The sequence below is a fragment of the Hemiscyllium ocellatum genome, chromosome 20, assembly GCF_020745735.1.
Source record: "Hemiscyllium ocellatum isolate sHemOce1 chromosome 20, sHemOce1.pat.X.cur, whole genome shotgun sequence".
Lineage (NCBI taxonomy): Eukaryota > Metazoa > Chordata > Chondrichthyes > Orectolobiformes > Hemiscylliidae > Hemiscyllium > Hemiscyllium ocellatum.
The window spans coordinates 20,400,943-20,419,690 of NC_083420.1; the positions used below are offsets into that span (position 1 = coordinate 20,400,943).

At 40.0% G+C, this 18,748-nt stretch overlaps 1 protein-coding gene across 1 annotated transcript in view; it reads left to right on the top strand.

The window, feature by feature from the left end:
- Positions 1-18,748, top strand: part of prkar1b (protein kinase, cAMP-dependent, regulatory, type I, beta) — a 190,549-nt gene that overhangs the window by 132,697 nt on the left and 39,104 nt on the right. The window contains exons 8-9 of the mRNA XM_060840190.1: positions 706-766; positions 12,144-12,265. Of these exons, the coding sequence (XP_060696173.1) occupies positions 706-766; positions 12,144-12,265 (183 nt within the window). The remainder of the gene's footprint in view (positions 1-705; positions 767-12,143; positions 12,266-18,748) is intronic.

Below are 18,748 nucleotides of genomic sequence, written 5' to 3' on the forward strand. Positions count from 1 at the left end.
TGAGTGTAATTGTTCAAATATACAATTAAAGGTTAGCAGGGCGGCTAAGTAAGTCAAGTTTTGTTTTATCCCTTCCAGGTGTTTTGAAAGATTGCGTTCAGTGATCCTTTTGTTTTTGAATGAAAATGAAGAGAGGTTTGAATGAAGAGAGTTTATTTATAATTTATATTGGGTTTGCTATTCCTGATAATCAGGGCCATTTAAAGTGTCTGAATAAATCAAATTCAGTTTTATTCTATAGCTTTCTGAGGATATTACAGTTTTGGCAAGGAGCTTTCATTCTGTCATACAGTTTACTTTTGAATCACCAAGTGTTTTGAGTTGACCTATGTGAATTTTACTTTTTATTCATAATCTAAAATGTATTAATTGAACACAATGAATGCTAATTTTTTTTGTCTGAATGAACTTAAAAGTAAATTGAAAAGAGATCAGGAATAATTGACTGAATATTTTCTTGTTGAAATGTTTCAATGAAATCCATTATGAAATGGAAACATAGCACATTGGATAATACTAAATTAGAAGTGCATTTATCCAGAGAAATTACATCTTTGAAATACACATTGTCTGTTTTACCAAGTTTTTTGCTCATGGCTTGTATTCGACATAGTACATGGATAAGTTTTAACTGCTGAAAAGCAAATAAGTAACAGCTGCTGAACCAAATCAACTAACTTACATATATTGTTTCTTTTTGATTAGGGTAGCACACTGAGAAAACGGAAGATGTATGAGGAATTCCTGAGCAAGGTCTCCATTTTGGGTCAGTTGTCAACTGTGTGAATGTTGATATTTTCACGCTTATAGTTTATCTGGAGTTAAGTCTTTGTTCATGCCTAAGCATTTTACTCAAGGGCCAAAAAGCACCATTCTGTGGCTGACCTCAAATAGTCCTTGCAGAACAATACACAAAAACATGAAGTGGCTGATGTTTGAAAACCTTTCAAACAGTGACTACCATCAGTGGAATTTAGTGTCTGAACTCTGACCTGCAAGGTGTTTAAATTGATTCAGGTTCTTCAGTACAAATAGGTATTTGTGCAATGGGGTGGCTCAGTAGTTAGCACTGCTGCCTCACAATGCTGGGCACCCGGGTTCAATTCCACCCTCAGGCGACTGTCATTATGGAGTTTGCACATTCTCCCCATGTCTGTATGGGTTTCCTCTGGGTGCTCCAGTTTCTTTCTGTAATCCAATGATGTACAGGCTGGATGGACTAAACATGGGAAATACAGGGCCAAAAGGAAAGGATACAGGGTTGAGTCTGGGTGGGATGCTGTTTGGAGCATTGGTGTGGACTTGATGTGAGTATTCTATGATTTCATATATAGTTGGAAAGAAAGCTTATGTGTGGTAATCAGACTGACTCAATATTTCACTTCATAACAAAGTGATTTTTTTTTCCCCAGGACAACGATAGTGTTACCCATAAACTAACCAAGCTAGTTACAAAGAATTGAATGGGTCAGTTTATTCTTTTACTGATTTTTGTCAGGCATTCTTGAAGATCCATTTAACTTCTTGCTTAATTATTATTCAGATACCATGAAATTTGGTCATGTTTTTGTCCTTCAAAAATAAGTGGAAACCAAAGATGTAATTCCCTGTGATCAATTACTATTAGAAGAAGGCAAATTTCATTTGGAAAAAAGCACTGTCACAAATCATTGAGTTCTTAGCAATGTGATAGTGCTGTGATTGTGTTTTTTGTCTTGATTTTCCTTGCCAATACTTTTTAATGCTCTTTGCCTTTTTTTGCCTTTTTTTATTAATGTTACTTCTCCTCTAGATTTTCTATAATATTGAGCCAGGAGTCGTGAGTGTTACTGGGAAAGCACAGCAGGTCAGGCAGCATCTGAGGAGCAGAAGAATCAATGTTTTGGGAATAAGCCCTTCATCAGGAATGAGGCTTGTGGCCCGGGGAGAGATAAAAGGGAGGGCATGGGTTGAGGGAATGGTAACTGAGAAAGCGATAGATGGATGAAGGTGAGGGAGAAGGTGAGAGGTCAGAGGGGAGAGTAATGGACAGGTCAGGAGGGTGATGGTGAGTTGGAGGTTTGGGACTGGGATAATGTGGGGGAAGGGGAAATGTGGTTGCAGGGTCCCACGGTGGAAGATTAGATTAGATTAGATTAGATTACTTACAGAGTGGAAACAGGCCCTTCGGCCCAACAAGTCCACACCGACCTGCCGAAGTGCAACCCACCCATACCCCTACATTTACCCCTTCACCTAACACTACGGGCAATTTAGCATGGTCAATTCACCTGACCTGCACATTTTTGGACTGTGGGAGGAAACCGGAGCACCCGGAGGAAACCCACGCAGACACGGGGAGAATGTGCAAACTCCACACAGTCAGTCGCCTGAGTCAGGAAATGAACTCAGGTCTCTGGCGCTGTGAGGCAGCAGTGCTAACCACTGTGCCACCGTGCCGCCCAGAGATATGAGACATTCTTCCTCCAGGCGTCGGGTATGAACAGTTTGGCAGTGTAGGAGGTCCAGGAACTGCATGTCCTTGATGGAGTGGGAGGGGGAGTTGAAGTGTTCAGCCACAGGGTGCTGGGGTTGGTGGGTGCAGTTGTCCCAGACATTCTCTGAGACGATCTGCAAGAAGGCGTCCTGTCTCCCTGATGCAGAGAAGACCACATCAGGTGCAACAGATGCAGTAGATGACATTGGTAGAGGGACAGGTAAACTGCTGACTGATGTGGATAGACCCCTCGGATGGGGGGAGGGGGGGTGTAGAACTGACAATGGAATCATGGAGGAAATGGTCTCTCTGGAACACTGACAGAGGTGTGGAGGGAAATATATCTTCGGTGGTGGGATCCATTTGGAGGTGGTGGAAGTGGCGGAGGATGATGCAATGTATGCGGAGCTTGGTGGAGTGGAAGGTGAGGACCAGGGGTGTTCTATCCTTGTTGCATTGGGAGGGGTGGCGTTCAAGGGCGGTGATGCATTGGAGGGCATCGTCAACCACTTGGGAAGGTAAGTTGCGATCTTGGAAGAAGGAGGCCATCTGGGACTTTCTGAGGTGGAATTGGTTATCCTAGAAACAGATGAGGCAGAGGTGGAGTAATTGGGAATAAGCGATGGCGTTTTTATAGGAGGTAGGGTGGGAGGAGGTGTAGTCTAGGTACCTGTGGGCATTGGTGGGCTTGTAATAGATGTCTATGGTTAGTCAGTTGCCAGTGATGGTAATGGAGAGGTCCAGGAAGGGGAGCATCTAATATAAGCTTTACTTTTTTTAATCCTTTTAATATCCAGGGAGCTCTAAATTTACTAATCTCACCCTTATCATCATAGAAACATGAATGCTGTGAACTTTCACAACCTCTTCCTTGAATGCTTCTTATTAAGCTAACATGATTTACTTTCATATAACTGCTATCACCACGCTTTTAGATAATCACATATAAGCTTAGTAAAATAAGCTTTTCCTCTTTTTAGAATATCTAGTTTACTTTTGTCCTTTTCTGGGACTGCACTCAATCGAAGTGAATTGAATCAAATGACAACACTGAGGAAAAAGGTAGTTCAGTGCACTTAGAAAACACACAAAAGTTAACCTCAGTCATCTGATGAAAAACAGATATATTGACTATGCCAGGCAAAATAGTGTAATTTGACAACCCAAGGTTTCCATCATAGTTGGTGGAATCTTAACAACTTTCGAACCAGTTCGCCTCGTGCTTCCAAAAACTTGTCTGATGCTCCTGTGTCTGAATGTGCATTTGTATAAAGTGGTAATTCCTAACACTTTTTAGGGTCCTCTTCTGCCTGAGCCTTGTGTCTGTCAGTTATCCAAGTGCCATGACATGCAGTATTTCTCCCTTCACCAGCTATGGAGATGTGACAATAATCTAGCTGAAGTACCCACTGAAGTGTCAGCATCTGAGCTTGGTGGAGGCTTACAGGAGGCAGTCCTGTACATGTGTACTATGAGAGATCTATGGCTTCTTCCTCTGAGGAGGAGGAAGAGGTGTCCAAAAGGGCTTCTGTCTTCAACTGGGAAATTGTGCAGAATCCACTAGTGCAGAAGACAAAATAGAATGTGTCATGTACAAGGATAAGAGGTTTGGGCATGTTAAGGAAACATTCACAGAGGCATTAATGAGGAAGTAGCACAGCAACAGATGGTGATTCTTTCTTGATTGTTAAGACATGGAGGTTTCGGTATCATCAACAATCACAGTCTCCTCTAGTTAAGGTAATGGAATAGTGGAATAGGATGGGCTTTCTATGCACTACTCCATCCTCCTGGTCTTCTAATTCCCTGTTTATAAATGGAGATGCTAACTTGCCTTTGTTGTGCTCTATCTCTGAGGCAATTCTTCACACGTAGGAACAGTGCAGGGCATCTCCACGCAAACAGCATTTTACCTGGTGCACAACTTTGTTTAAATATGGCACTGGGAATCCTGGGAGGTCCTGGCAGTGGCACGTATTTGGCAAGAGGACAGACCAGATGAGCAGGATATCATAGCGGCATGTTGCACAGCTGGTAAAAATGAATTTCAGAGAATAGTATGAGCACATTGCTAGGGCGCACAGTCAGGAACCTTCAATGAAATTTATCAAAATTATCACTTCACCAATTTCTGTTCATATTTAGCCCAAAATGTCTTTGGATCTAAATGAGGAATGTCTGACATGGTATTTGTAACTAGACAAATCCAATACTAAGAACTCTGTGTTCATCAAGGAATGCAAAGTGGGGAGGTGATAGCTTAGTGGTATTATCATTAAACTATTAATCAAGAGATCTCTGTACTGTCTGGGAACCTGGGTTTTAATCTTGCCATGGCAGATGATGGATTTTGATTTCAGTACAAATCTGGAATTAAGAGTCTGAAGATGACCATGAGACTATTATTGATTGTCAGAAAATTATTGATTGTGGGCGGCACGGTGGCACAGTGGTTAGCACTGCTGTCTCACAGCGCCTGAGACCCGGGTTCAATTCCCGACTCGGGCGACTCCCTGTGTGGAGTTTGCACGTTCTCCCTGTGTCTGCGTGGATTTCCTCCGGGTGCTCCGGTTTCCTCCCACAGCCCAAAGATGTGCGAGTCAGGTGAATTGGCTATGCTAAATTGCCCGTAGTGTTAGGTAAAGGGTAAATGTATGGGTGGGTTGCGCTTCGGCGGGTTGGTGTGGACTTGTTGGGCCGAAGGGCCTGTTTCCACACTGTAAGTAATCTAATCTAATCTAAAACCTCATCTGGTTGACGAATGCCTTTTAGGGAAATAAATCTGCCATCTTTGCCTGGTCTTCCTTATACATAACTCCAGGCCCACGGCAACATCAAAGACTCTGAATGACCCTCTGGGCAATATGGAATGGGTAATAAATGCTGGCCTAGCCAGTGGCACCCACATCCTGTGAATAAATAAAATTTAAAAGAAAATTGACAAAAGCATTTTGTTTAGCATATTTCAAGGCTGTATGGATTGTTCTCCAGAGATTTGGATGTCAAACAAATGTCATCATAATCCTGCAACTGCTTCATGATATGACCACACAGACTTGAGTGGGAGACCTGAAACAGTTGCCTTAAAATCTAGACTGGTGTCACATAAGGTTATAATACTATTTACCATACGATATACAATTTACCTTAGTGGTAATTCACTGCATCAAAATCAACTGCCCTCTGGTGTGAGTATCAAATTCTGCCTAGAATTCTCCAACTAAAACTCAGTTATTCTCATGCCAAAAGTAAACCGACCACCATAGACATATGTATGTGATGACTGCAGTGCTATTTCCTACTCTGCTCTGGATTTGCAAACCGTTCTTGATCTTTTCAATTCTACTGACAAGAAATTTAGACTGTACTTGAATGTTGCTAAAGCAAAACTACTAATCCAGATCTGGTCAGTCAAATATTCTACCTTTTGAAACAGAGACTGTGCAATTTGTTAAACACTTTCCACACTTTGGTAGTCACCTTTCTCAAAAGGATACGATTGAAGAGGAGATCCAGCACTGAATCAGGTCTCCAGCTCATCCTTCTACAAGCTATGCTAGCATGTATTTGACAAAAAATACCTTTGCAAGTCAACATAAGTCTTAGTGTGAAGAACAATGGTTACCACACCTCTGTACTTCAGTGTGAGACCTGTGCTCCAATTTTACAACAGTGCTTGAGAAATAACACCAGCAATGTCTCCAACACATTCTCTGGTTTCATTGGGAGGATTGTCTGCAGAACTGACTGTCCCGCTTAGTGGCTCTGTTTTGGTCTTCAACAGTAAGTGATGTTCCTTTCCAGTTGGGCTTCCTGGGTTATTCTTCCTGAAAAGAAAAGTCAAAAAAGTTTTGGACAGCCTTACCTATCATTGAACCCAGCAAAAACATTTAAATATTTTAAATGCTGCTGTTAGGGAACCTTATGATGCCGATGTAGAGGATAGGTCCTAGTACCCTGAAAGAATAAGATATTTGTTTCAGGAAAAAGGATAGAAGGGGGTCACCAACATTAAATCATCCTTCTAACTACACGTGACTTTCAGCTTCGTAAAGAATTTCACCTAACCGGCAACCTTGGGACTAAGATCTTTTGACAAACCGATAGATACGGTAGCGGACCACTTTGGCCCTAAATTATCTGTAATATTGCAGCATTACAGGTTTAACACTGTAGATGGACTTCCTTGGGAACCAGTTACTGAATTCTTGTTGAGAGTGTGGAAATTGGTGGTACACTGTGAATCCAGGTCAACGCTTCAAGGAGTGGATCGCTTAGTTTGTGGAATTAATAATATTGGGTTGCAAAGGAAGCTACTAAGCAAACCTGATCTGGACCTCACGTAAGCCATAAAACTGTCCCTTTCCCATGAAAATGTGGAGAAAGGGAATCCGGAGCTAACAGTCCCTTGGCAGGACTGCCTCTTGGGTGAGTCCAGACCACAGAGCCAAGTCCCCAGCAGGTAATACTCTCAGCACCTATTTGTTGCCAAGGAAGTGTGTTTGGACTCGGAAGCCACAAGGCTTCAGAACTAGATAGAAATATTCTCCACAACATAGTGAGGAGCAAGAATGCCCATGCCACACTTTATAGTCAGAGTTTTATTCAGACAAGGATACTGAAACAGGCAAAATGTGTACCCCCTAGGCCTAAGGGCGAAGCCACCTCAAGGCAGGGCTTTGCCAATAAATCTGCCAGAGTATGTGGAATTGATACAGCTAAACTATATTATTCCCTCAAAGTGGCCCCGTTTGAGATAAAAGTCCGGTAAATGGCCATCCCTTAGACATGGAGGTAGACATAGGTACTGCTTTATCTTTTCTTGAGGAGCAAACCTTCAGGAAAGCCTGATTATTGGGCACCTTGCTTTTAAGCCTGCAAGACACCAAGGCTAAATTGGCCATGTGCACTCGTGAGCCCTTAGGTATTATTGGGACCACTGTAAACCCAGTTATGCGTAGGCAGCAGAAAATCCAACTCATCAGAGGGTGGTGCAAGGGCCAGCTCCCAACCTTTGGGAAGGAAATGGCTACAGAAAACCTACTTTGATTTATAACAGACCTTTTAAAATGGGTACTGGTGATCTATATGAAGTGGAGGTGCCAGTATTGGACTGGGGTGGACAAGTTAAAAATTACACAACACCAGGTTATAGTCCAACAGGTTTATTTGGAAGTACAAGCTTTCGGTGAATTGTACAATGGCCACACAGGAATGTCTACACTGAAAATACTTACTAAGAAGTATGTTTGATAGCCAGGCATAGATATGGATATTGAAAACCTGATCAAACAATGCAAACTTGCTAGGAAGACCAGAAAGGCTTCTTCAGCATTCTCATTGCACCCACAAGGTTGACCAGGGAGATCCCGGGTTGAGCACATGCAGATTTCACAAGGCCATTTATGGGGCTGTACATTCTTAATCCTTATTGATGCCCATTCAAAAAGAATTGAAATGCACCTAAAGATCTCTTGCATCTCCTACAACAGTATAAAACTTTCTGCCAATCCTTTAGTGTGCATGTATACCTGATGTCTTTGTAACAGGAGCACGTTTCCCCGTGGGGAATTTAAGACCTTTATGAAGACAACCGAATGAGGCACTTCCGCAAGACACCCAACCACCAGTCTTCTAATGGCTGGCTGAGCAGCAGTCCCAGATTTCAAAAGTAGCATGGGAAGTCGAACTGCAAGTTCTTTGGATATGAAGCTTGTATGTTTCCTTTTCATCTATGGGACATTACCGTATATGATGAGGGGAGTAGCCCTGGCAGAACTATTAATGGGCTTACATCCTTGAGCGAGGCTTAGCCTGGCTTTCCAAATTTGGTTGGCAAGATTGAATTAAAACAAGAAGTCCAGAAAAGAGGCCACGGTTGATATAGGCTAGACAGATTTTGGGGAGATACGGCCTATGTAAGTAACTTTAGTGGTGCTCTCCATGGATTCCCAGAGTTATCCTTAAAGGAAAAGAAATGGGATCGGCATTGTATACAGTTAACATCAGGGAGAAGACTGCTTAAAAAACACGTTGACCACCTCTATCTGCAGGAACCCTCAGCAGAGGAAGTTGTTTCAATGGACATGCCACCATCTGCATTCTTTGCACACCTTGTGGTTGTGAGAGACGGCCCTCTAAAAGCTCAAGAGTCAATCCTGAGGACTACAATTGTTCAGGCTCTGAGATGGAGAATGAAAATGACAGAAACTTAGTGGCAGGTCGCCACTGAGGACCAGCCTTTTGCAATGGCTTTTTCAGTCTTCAAGGATGACATAATTGCCTACTTGCTATATGCCCTGTATCAGGCCCGAAAAGCAACAGAAATCAAGCTATGAGCAAAATTATTCAAGAAGTTCTATTGTCACAGGAGCATGGGTGAACCCTTGAAATTGGAGAGGGAGAGAAGTGATAATCTGTGCAAGGCCCATGAGAAATCATTAATCAATCTCCTGGTGGAGCTTGTTGAGTATGATTTCTCTTGGTAACAAGCAGTGGTCCACCCAACTGAGCAGTTTTTAAAAACTTAAAGCAAACCCAGTGGGCTTTGCTTGTAAGTATTCATTTGGCTACATGGTGTTTTTACTGGTGGTAGTTATTTGTTAAAAGAAAACCCAAGTAAAGTGGTCATGGCAGTTTCATGATGGGAAAGTCACTCAGTTGTGTATGATGCCACTATCCACCTCTCCCTCGCTTTTAATGATTTTCATTACTCCTAATGGGCTTTGCTTGTAAATATTTAATTTGCTACAATGGTGATACTAGTGAGTCGGAATTCTGGTGCTAAGTGGGTGATAGCATAATTATGAGTTAATTTCATTATCTATATTGTATAATCACATCATTCTCAAATAAAGTTGATTTTAATGGATACCGATGCATGCAAATGACTTGTCCTTTTGAATTATCGGCATAGGTGTGGATTCGTATGTTGTGTGGTAATGTCTTAAAGTCCTCCGCATCTTTTCAACACTATTGTCTTATTGATGCTTTTGCAACCAGTTACAAGATGCTGATAGATAACATATCCATTTATGTAGTGAAAGCTTAAAGCTGACTGTTGATGGGTGTACAGCATTGCATAACTAAAAATGAACTTGCATGCTGAGTAAATGCAAAATATGATGTCTGTGACTGAAAACTCATCTGGTACACAAGGTTGACTTGAGCACTGATCTCTAGTGGTTAATTTCACTTTCAGTAGCTATAATTAGGCTGTCACAGCCATATAGTTGAATACCAGGGTCTTGTTAGTTTGGAGGGGGTGTTAATTCATCTCTGGTGCCAAAAACCCTTGGACCAGCCCTTGGTTCACTGATTATTCATTGTGCATCAGAAGAAAGATCGCACTTCTGTAATGTTGCAAGCTGCTCCTTATAAGAACCTACAGAAGGGCCATCTGGTCCTTCAAGCCTGCTCTGCAATTCAGTAAGATCTTGGCTGATCTTTTTGTGGTTTCAGCTCCACTTCCCTGCCCCCTCACCATAACCCTTAATTCCCTTACAGTTCAGAAACTTATCTGTCTTAGCTTTAAAAAATTTAATGAGGAAACCTCAACTACTTCACTGGGCAGGGAATTCCACTGATTCAGAACCCTCTGGGTAAAGAAGTTCCTTCTCAATTCAGTCCTAAATCTGCTCCCCCTAATTTTGAGGCCACGCCCTCTTGTCCTAGTTTACCCCCCAGTGGAAACATCCTCTCTACTTCTATCTTATCTATTCCCTTCATAATTTTATACGTTTCTATAAGATCCCTCCTCATTCTTCTAAATTCCAATGAAAATAATTCCAGTCTACTCAGTCTCTCCTCATAAGCTAACCCCCTCAACTTCAGAATCAACCTAGTGAACCTCCTCTGCACTCCCTCCAGTGCCAGTACATCCATTCTCCAATAAGGAGACCAAAACTTCATGCAGTACTCCAGGCATGGTTTCACCAGCACCCTATACAGCTGCAACATAGCCTCCCTGCTTTTAAACTCAATCCATTTCATAATGAAGGGCAAACTTCCATTTGCCGCCTTAATTATTTGTTGCACCTGTAGACCAACCTTCTGTGATTCATGCACAAGGACACCCAGGTCCCTCTGCACAGCAGCATGCTGCAATTTTTTTTACCATTCAAGTAATAGTCCTTTTTACTGTTATTCCTACTAAAATGGATGACTTCACATTTATTAACATTGTACATCGTCTGCCAGGTCTTTGCCCACCCATTTAAACTATCTATGTCCCTTTGCAAAGTTTCACAGTCCACTGGACACTGCTCCACCACTCATCTTAGTATCATCCACAAACTTTGATGTACTACATGTGGTCCCCAACTCCAAATCATCTACGTAAGTTACGAATAATTACGGTCCCAAAACTGATCCCTGAGGCAGATCAGTAGTCACTGCCAAGCAGAAAAGCACTCATTTATCCCCACTGTTTGCTTAGTTAACCAATCCACTATCCATGCTAATACATTGCTCATAACATTTTGCATCTTTACCTTATGCCGCAGCCCTTTGGTGCAGCACCTTTTGGAAATCTAGATACACCACATTTACTGGGTCCCCATTGTCCACTGTTCTCATAGTCTTCAAAGAATTCGAGTAGGTTAGACAAGCATAACCTGCCCTTAATAAACCCATGCAGTGTCTGCCAACAGGACAATTTCTATCCAGGTGCCTTGCTCTTCCTTGATTACATTCAAGCATTTTTCTCACTACAGAAATTAAGCTAACCAGTCTATAATTCCCCAACTTTTGTGTACCTCCTTTTTTAAACAGTGGTGTCAAATTTGCTGTTTTCCAATCTCTGGGCTAGTTCCAGGAGTCCAGTGAATTTTGGAAAATTTCTATAAGCACATTTGCTATTTTTCCCACCATCTTTAAGTATCCTGGGATGCATTCAATCAAGGCCAGGAAACCTGTCTATCCTTAGCTCCATTAGCTTGCCCAAGACTATCTGTTTTGTGATAATGATTGTTTCCAGGTCCTCACCTACTGTCGTCTCTTTGTCAATTACTGGCATATTGTTCATGTCTTCCACTGTGAAGACTGACACAAAATGCCTGTTCAATGTCTCAGCCATTTTCTCATATCCCATTACTAAATCCCCCTTCCCATCTTCTAAAGGATCACTCTTTTTATTTTTATATATTTATAGAAACTTTTGCTATCTGTCTTCAGCTAGTTTATTTTCAATCTATCTTACTTTTCTTTATAGCTTTTCTTGTGACTCCTTTTAAAACTTTCCTAATCTAATAGTTTCCCACTGCTCTCAGCCACTTTATATCTCTTTCAATTTGATAGCCTCTCTTATTTCCTGAGACACCCATGGCAGAATACCCCTTTTCACTGGTGTATACTTTTGCTTATATGCTTTTATAATCTTTTAATTTACAATACTTTTACAATCAGTTGTGCACTTTGAAGTGGGGTTATTATGTAAGCGAGAATGTATAATTCAAGAAATTTGGACATGTTACAATAGCTCTTTGATGTCAGTTTTGTTGAACATGATAGAACTCATTTGTTCCACCATCATGTCCCCATTCTACAACCTGCTTTCTATTTAAATCAGTTAAATTGCCAAAATCTGCAATGAATGAATGGTAGGAATTTTATCTGAAAGATATATTTATTAACGATATAAGGCGAAGATTTTATTTACATTTTGTAGAATCTTTGGACAAATGGGAGCGCTTAACTGTGGCTGATGCACTGGAACCTGTCCAGTTTGAAGATGGGGAGAAAATTGTAGTCCAAGGCGAGCCAGGCGATGACTTCTTCATTATCACAGAGGTAATATTTAAGGATAAGCTGCACAAAGACTGCATCTGTTGCTTCAACAGTTATGATGGTTGAGAAAGCATTTGTTCTGAAAACAATATCTATTAATTCTGAAGGTATCAAAGCAAACTGTTATAGCGAGAAAATGTATCTTGTTTATCTGAAGTCTTGTTTAAATTCTGACTAAACAGAAGGGTTTCAGGTACAATTTGATACTTTAATTTGAGGAAGCCCTTCTTCTGTTTACATAAGAACAGTAGGCCATTCACCCTGTCAAGTCTGTTCTTCCATTTAATATGTTTGTGGCTGATTGAACACATCATCTCTTTTACCCATCCTACCCCAATGCCCAATTACACCATTGATAATCAAAAACTTCTCAAATTCTACTTTAAATATACTCGAAGACTGAACTTCAGCAGCTCTTCGGGATAGTGAATTCCCAAGATACACCATCTTGTAAGTAAAATAATTTTCTCCTTATTTTTAACTCTTACCTACATTTATCCTGTACTCCCTTCAAGTATTTTTCTGGTTTCAATGAGATCACCCCAAATTCTTCAAAACTCTGGAGAATACAAACCCAATGGCCCAAAGCCTATTCACAGGGCAGTCCCATCAAAGGGCAATCCCATCGTCTCAGGAACAAGTTGAATTTTTGTTGCAATCACTCTAAAGCAGTAATATCTTTCTTGAGAGAAGGAGAACAAAACTGCACCAAGATATCCTGTACAATTGAAGGAAGACTTCACTGTTCCTCTACTCAAATCTTCTTGCAGTAAAAGCTAACATTGCATTAGACTCCATGCTGCACCTGTATATTAGTCTTTGGTGACTTATTGAAAAGGAGAGTCCAAGTCTTTTTGCACATTGACACTTTTTGCCCTTGCATCATTTAAGAAATGCTCTACATCCTGCCCAAGTGCATAACCTCACCTTTTTCTGCATTATCTTCTATCTGATTTATGTCTTCCTTGCAACACCTATTCATGCTTAGCTTTGTATCATGTCATTAAACTATGTTTGGTCCCCACATACAAATCATTCATATGCAGTGTGAACAGCTGGAGCCAAATAAGTGATCTTTGCTGTACCCCAATAATCACAGTCTGCAATGCGAGAATGACCCTTTGACTCTTACTGTTTTCTGTTTGTTAGCCAATGCCAGTTCATTACTTGCTATGCTATCTGCTTCAACTTTGCTAACCAGCCTCTTGGCGGTCATTATCAAAAGCCTCTGAAAATCCAGATACATTATATTGATCAACTCCCTTTTATCAAGTTTTGTTAATAATATCTTCAAAAAAACCTACAAGTTTGTTTCCATTTGCAAATTCATGCTGACTTTGCTCCACGTGTCCATTTATCGCACCCTTTGATAGATTCTAGCATTTTCCCTATTACTGATTTAAGACTGACGTGCCTGTAGTTCCCTTTTTCTTTGCTTTCTTAAATCATGGAGTGTCACTTGCAAGTTTCCAATTTGCAGAAATTATTCCAGAATTAATAGTATTTTGGAAGAATGTTTGCCAATTTATTTTTATAGCCATTTCCTTCAACACTCCAGGATGTAGACTATTAAGTACAGGATCTTATTAGCTTTTGGCTCCATTTATTTGTTCAGTACAATCTTCTTTCTAATATTAATTTCCTTCAAATTATCATTTTCCCTTGTCACTTTGATCTCAAATTCTAGGAGATTTCTTTTTTCCCTCAGTGAAAACAGACACAAAGTCTTCTTTGTGTCATTTAGCTTCTCTGTTATTTCTCAATTCCCCATCACAACTTCTCATGACTTTGCTTTTAGTGGACTCTCAGTTGTCTTTTTTTCTTCTTCCAGATGTCTCCTTTTTACATACCTGAAGGTGTCTTCAAGGTCCATTTTGTGTTTTTGCTCGATTGCATTCATATTTTGTTGCTTTCTTTGTCCTCCTTTGCCAGAAGAAACTTTCCACTCCTCAGAATCGTTACTGTTTCTGGTCACTTTTATAAGCCTATCCTTTTAATCTTATACAATCTCTAACTCACTTCATCAGCCATAGTTCATTGATCTTTTTGTTGACTTTTTGTACTTGAAGGAATCTGTAGTTGCTGTAAACCGTGTCATATGTATTTAAAGACTGCCCATTGCCTATGTACAGCCACAACTTCTAAGTATTTCCCAAACCCAACTCATCCAATTTGTGTCATGCTTACGTTATTTCCCTTATTCAAATTCAACACCTTAGGATTGAAGCAACTTATTGAGAGACTTATGAGGTAATTTATTATATTTCATTGCTGTGTACATGCATATATTGTAATGCAACGTATGTATTTGTTAGTCATTTGTTCATATGGTAACAAAGTTGATTTCAAATTAGATCAGTAAAATTGAGACTTTATCATTTGAACTGAGATGGTTAAGAGGTGGCCTGATGTAGATCTTGTAGGTTATGAATGATGATAAAAGTGAGAATAGCGAGATGCTGAACAATGAGGACAGATTTACTAAAAAAAAGAAAGTGTTTGCTGTTATGAGTGAGCAGAATTCTCAGCTGCAAATTGTTAAAGCTGATTTCATAAATTAGTTTAAGGAACTCTTGTAGTGCAGCAGTGACCTCTGAACCAGAAGCCCCGGTTCAAGTCACACCTGTTCCAAAGGCGTCTCACAACATCTGTGAACAAGTTGAGTAGAAACTAGCATGAAATATTTTAAGAGAATTAGAATACTTAGTTTATTTTTAAAAGGTTTATAGGAATCAAATGACAAAATGGGATTAGATATTCATGTAGAGAAAAATACTGGTGCAAATTTGAAGAGACTGACTTGTTTCTGTGTTAGAATTTATGACCCTGTTATCAATGTTTAGTGACCCCTGCTGGAGGTATATTAGTTGAAAGTGAAGTTAAGCTTGTTTTTGATAATCCCTGTAGTCTAATAATCTAGTTCTTTTCTATTGTGGCTTGAACGAAAAATAGTGAGATTTGATGGGCCAAATGACCTGCTCCAATGCTGGAATATTCTTTAATGATGTCAATTATCAATTTGATGATTGTTCTAGTACTATTAAGTGAAAGCCATCCAGAATTCACTTGGTTTCCCCACCTTTCCACCCCATTTACCATTTGAAGTAGAACACCTTACTTCCCTGCAAGATATGTAAAAGATTTTTTTCTGAGAACAGTTGTAAGTACAGAAAACTTGAAAAGCACTTTACAATTGTTGATGAGAGAAGAAACGACGGCACTGTTCCAAGTTTACTGTGGAGCCTGGCTACTACTAGTGTCTTGTGCACTTTTCCTGAAGCATGTATCAAACAGCTACACTCTGCAAAAGGTCTGATCCAAAGGATATGTTTTGCAAAACTTCATGTGTATCCAGGTGAAAGTTTCTTGAGTCATCTTCGCAGATGTACCCAGCTTCAACTTGTTCGTATGGCATGCAAAGGATGTTCACTTCGCTGCCATTATTTGACCAGTTTGTATAATGAGCAAAATATGTCTTGTATTCATTATACACCAGAACCATACTTTGCATCTTGTTTCACAGATACAGTTGCTTTGCACTCTGTGGTAAAAGATGACATATTTCCATGGCCTTGCACATACATTTAAGAAGTGACTTATGTTGCAACAAGATCCTAATTAACAGATTTTTCTTCGTTTTGAGAGACCTGGTGTCTCTTGTGTAATCACTGGCTCTGAAATTGAAGATCAAAATGGTTCTATTTTGCCCTTTACTCCCTGTTGGAAGGCTGAAAATTATTTTCTCTGCCGTTTGTATACTTCCTTCAACTCCAGTTTCTGAGATAGATGGCAGATGTTTAACCTGTGTTGTCTTTAAGTGGGTGAAGACTCTTGATTCAACCTAGCTTCTGCTTGCGTGTTGTTTTTCCCCAGTGGAAATGTGGAAATCTCAGTCTGCCCAAGATGAATAAACAGGACCTTGATTTAAAAACATAATTCTAGATATGCTGTGTTTCATCCATGATGAAAGTAGTCCAGAAATTTAATAATTTAGCTTTAGACCCAGGGTCAGAAGCCTTCATTGCTCAGTATATCACTTGGCTGTAAGCTTGGATATTTGGAGGATTCATTATGCACATTTCTTTGTACTTCAGAAGTAAAAATATGTTAGCTAAGATATATTGCACCACTCGGGTCAAGAGTTTTGTTTGCTAGATCAAATGTGCCACTCCTTCCCTGTTACATCTTTATGGTACCTAGCCATCGGATATTTTTGGCTTTGTAGTTTTGCTAGTCTTTGGCCAAAACAACAAACTGATTATCCTGTTTACGATTATTGTCAATGCTGATTCTGACCTATTCCTCCATAAGATCCTCCCAGTCTTTCAAAGAGTCCAAATTTCATTGCCTAAATTTGCCTAAATTTCATTGTTTCAATTGCCAAACTAGTTTATTCCAGAAACAATTTTGTCTCATCTTGGATCTCCGGGCAGAGCATGTACCCCTTCGGGGGAATAATCATGATAATAACTCATATGTACTGTGCCAAAAGGCAAGCTGGTCGAGTACCAATTTAAATAATGCCTTGCTTCGTACTGCGTGAAATTACTTCAGTTCAATTTGCAGAATCACTATTTGAAGGCAAGATGCCCCCTTCTTTGAGGTGTAAATTTTAATTTGGTAACTTATAGCTCAGCTTTTAGAGAATCACGAATCTTTGCAGAATGCCTTGTGAAACCATTGTGATGTGATGGTTGGAATATCTTGGCATCAGAATTACAAGTCAAATTTAGTCCAGCATTGACTATACATGTCTCAGCTGATGAGGCTGTGACTTAACATTTAAGATGGAAATGATATCTGATTTGAGTGAATTCTGAACATACCTCCTCAATTAATAGTGATGACTCACTGCCTTTTCTGATTACTGTGGAGTGCAGTAATAAGTTCTGTCCGTGTGAACCAATGATACTAGCAGTTTGTGTCATCTAAAGCATCACATTATGGTAATCTAAAATTCCTTAAGCACTGCCTAAAGAATAGGCTCAAACATGGATTGGAACTGAGATCCACAAATTATGATTCAGGAATAAAGATCCATTGAGCCAAACTGACAGTTGGAATGAGAATCCTGGTAGACTTCCTCTTGACCAGTAGAAATGATTGATAAATGGAACAATTGAATTTACTTTAATTACAGTGGAGTCTTTGTGTCTTATATTCTTCTGTATGTGTTTTATTTTGTGTTTATTTAATCACTAAGTGCATAACATAAGTGACAGATTTTATGAATAAATCTAACAATTGCTAAAGAAAGAAATATTTTATTGTAGTTTTCCAACATGTACTCATCAAAACATTTACAACAATGCCAGTATGTGGAAGAGAGCCTGGTAGGCAAGTGGATTCTGATTTGTAGAGATGTTGCCATGGAGAATGCACAAGTTAATTGATGACTGACAGTTAACTGCCAAAGTGTTTTTAAATTTTTAAACTAGGCATGTTGATTCTGGTCAAGACAATGGCCTGAGGGATGAACCTGTCAACTTTAAGTTGAAATGGGCACAGTGTGCACATGGTCTTTCTGTCTAGAAGCATTGGGCCCTGTGTATTAAACTAGTGTGGCAGGGAGATGGGAACCAGAGCAGCAAGTCACTAAGTATAGAGACTGGGAAGAGCTTGAGACTGAACGTAGCTAAGAGGAAAATCAGTCAAGGAGAGGTTGCTGAGCTCAGTGAAACTAAAGGCTTGATCTATATTTGCTTCAATGCAGGAAATGTAACAGATAAAATAGATGATTTTAGAGTCTGAATTAATGCATGCAATTATGATATTATTGCTATCACAGAGAAATGGTTGAAAGAGGGACAGGATTGGCAGCTTGGCGTTCCAGGATTTCTGTGTTTTAGATGAGACAGAGGAGGAAGCAAAAGAGTTGGATGAGTTGTATTTCTGGTTAGAGAGCATATCACAGTTGTGTTAAGGTAGGACACTCTGGAGGGATCTTGCAACGAGGCATTATGGGTAGAGCTTAGGAATAGGAAGGGTGCAGTCACAATGCTGGAATTGTACTATCGACCTCTCAGTTGCCAGTTGTTATAGACTAAGCCAGACCACTCAAAACAATTTTAAGCAGTCAGCTCAGACCATAACTTTGCAATTTGTTTCGATAAGTGTACAGTGAAACTTATCTGGATTAAGTTAGCTAGGTTGAGTACTCGGTTTTAAAACAAACAAAAATTTATTCAAAAAATTACACAATGAAACACGAAGAACAGAATAAAGAACCCCCACAGAACCCGGCCCCCACAGAACCCGACCTATCCAACTAGACTTAATTATGCTGTTCTGATTATACACAATGGTCTCAATAAGCAAACTCCCTTTAAAAACCAGTATAAATGCAACATATGCTTCCAGGATGAAGTTGAAGGGCAGAAAAAGAAGAGAGAGAGTGTTTTCATACAGCTCCCTGTTAAACTTCCAACCAACTCAGTACTGAATTAAATTGCTCTGCGGGAGAGCTGACCACTCTCTTTTTTTTAT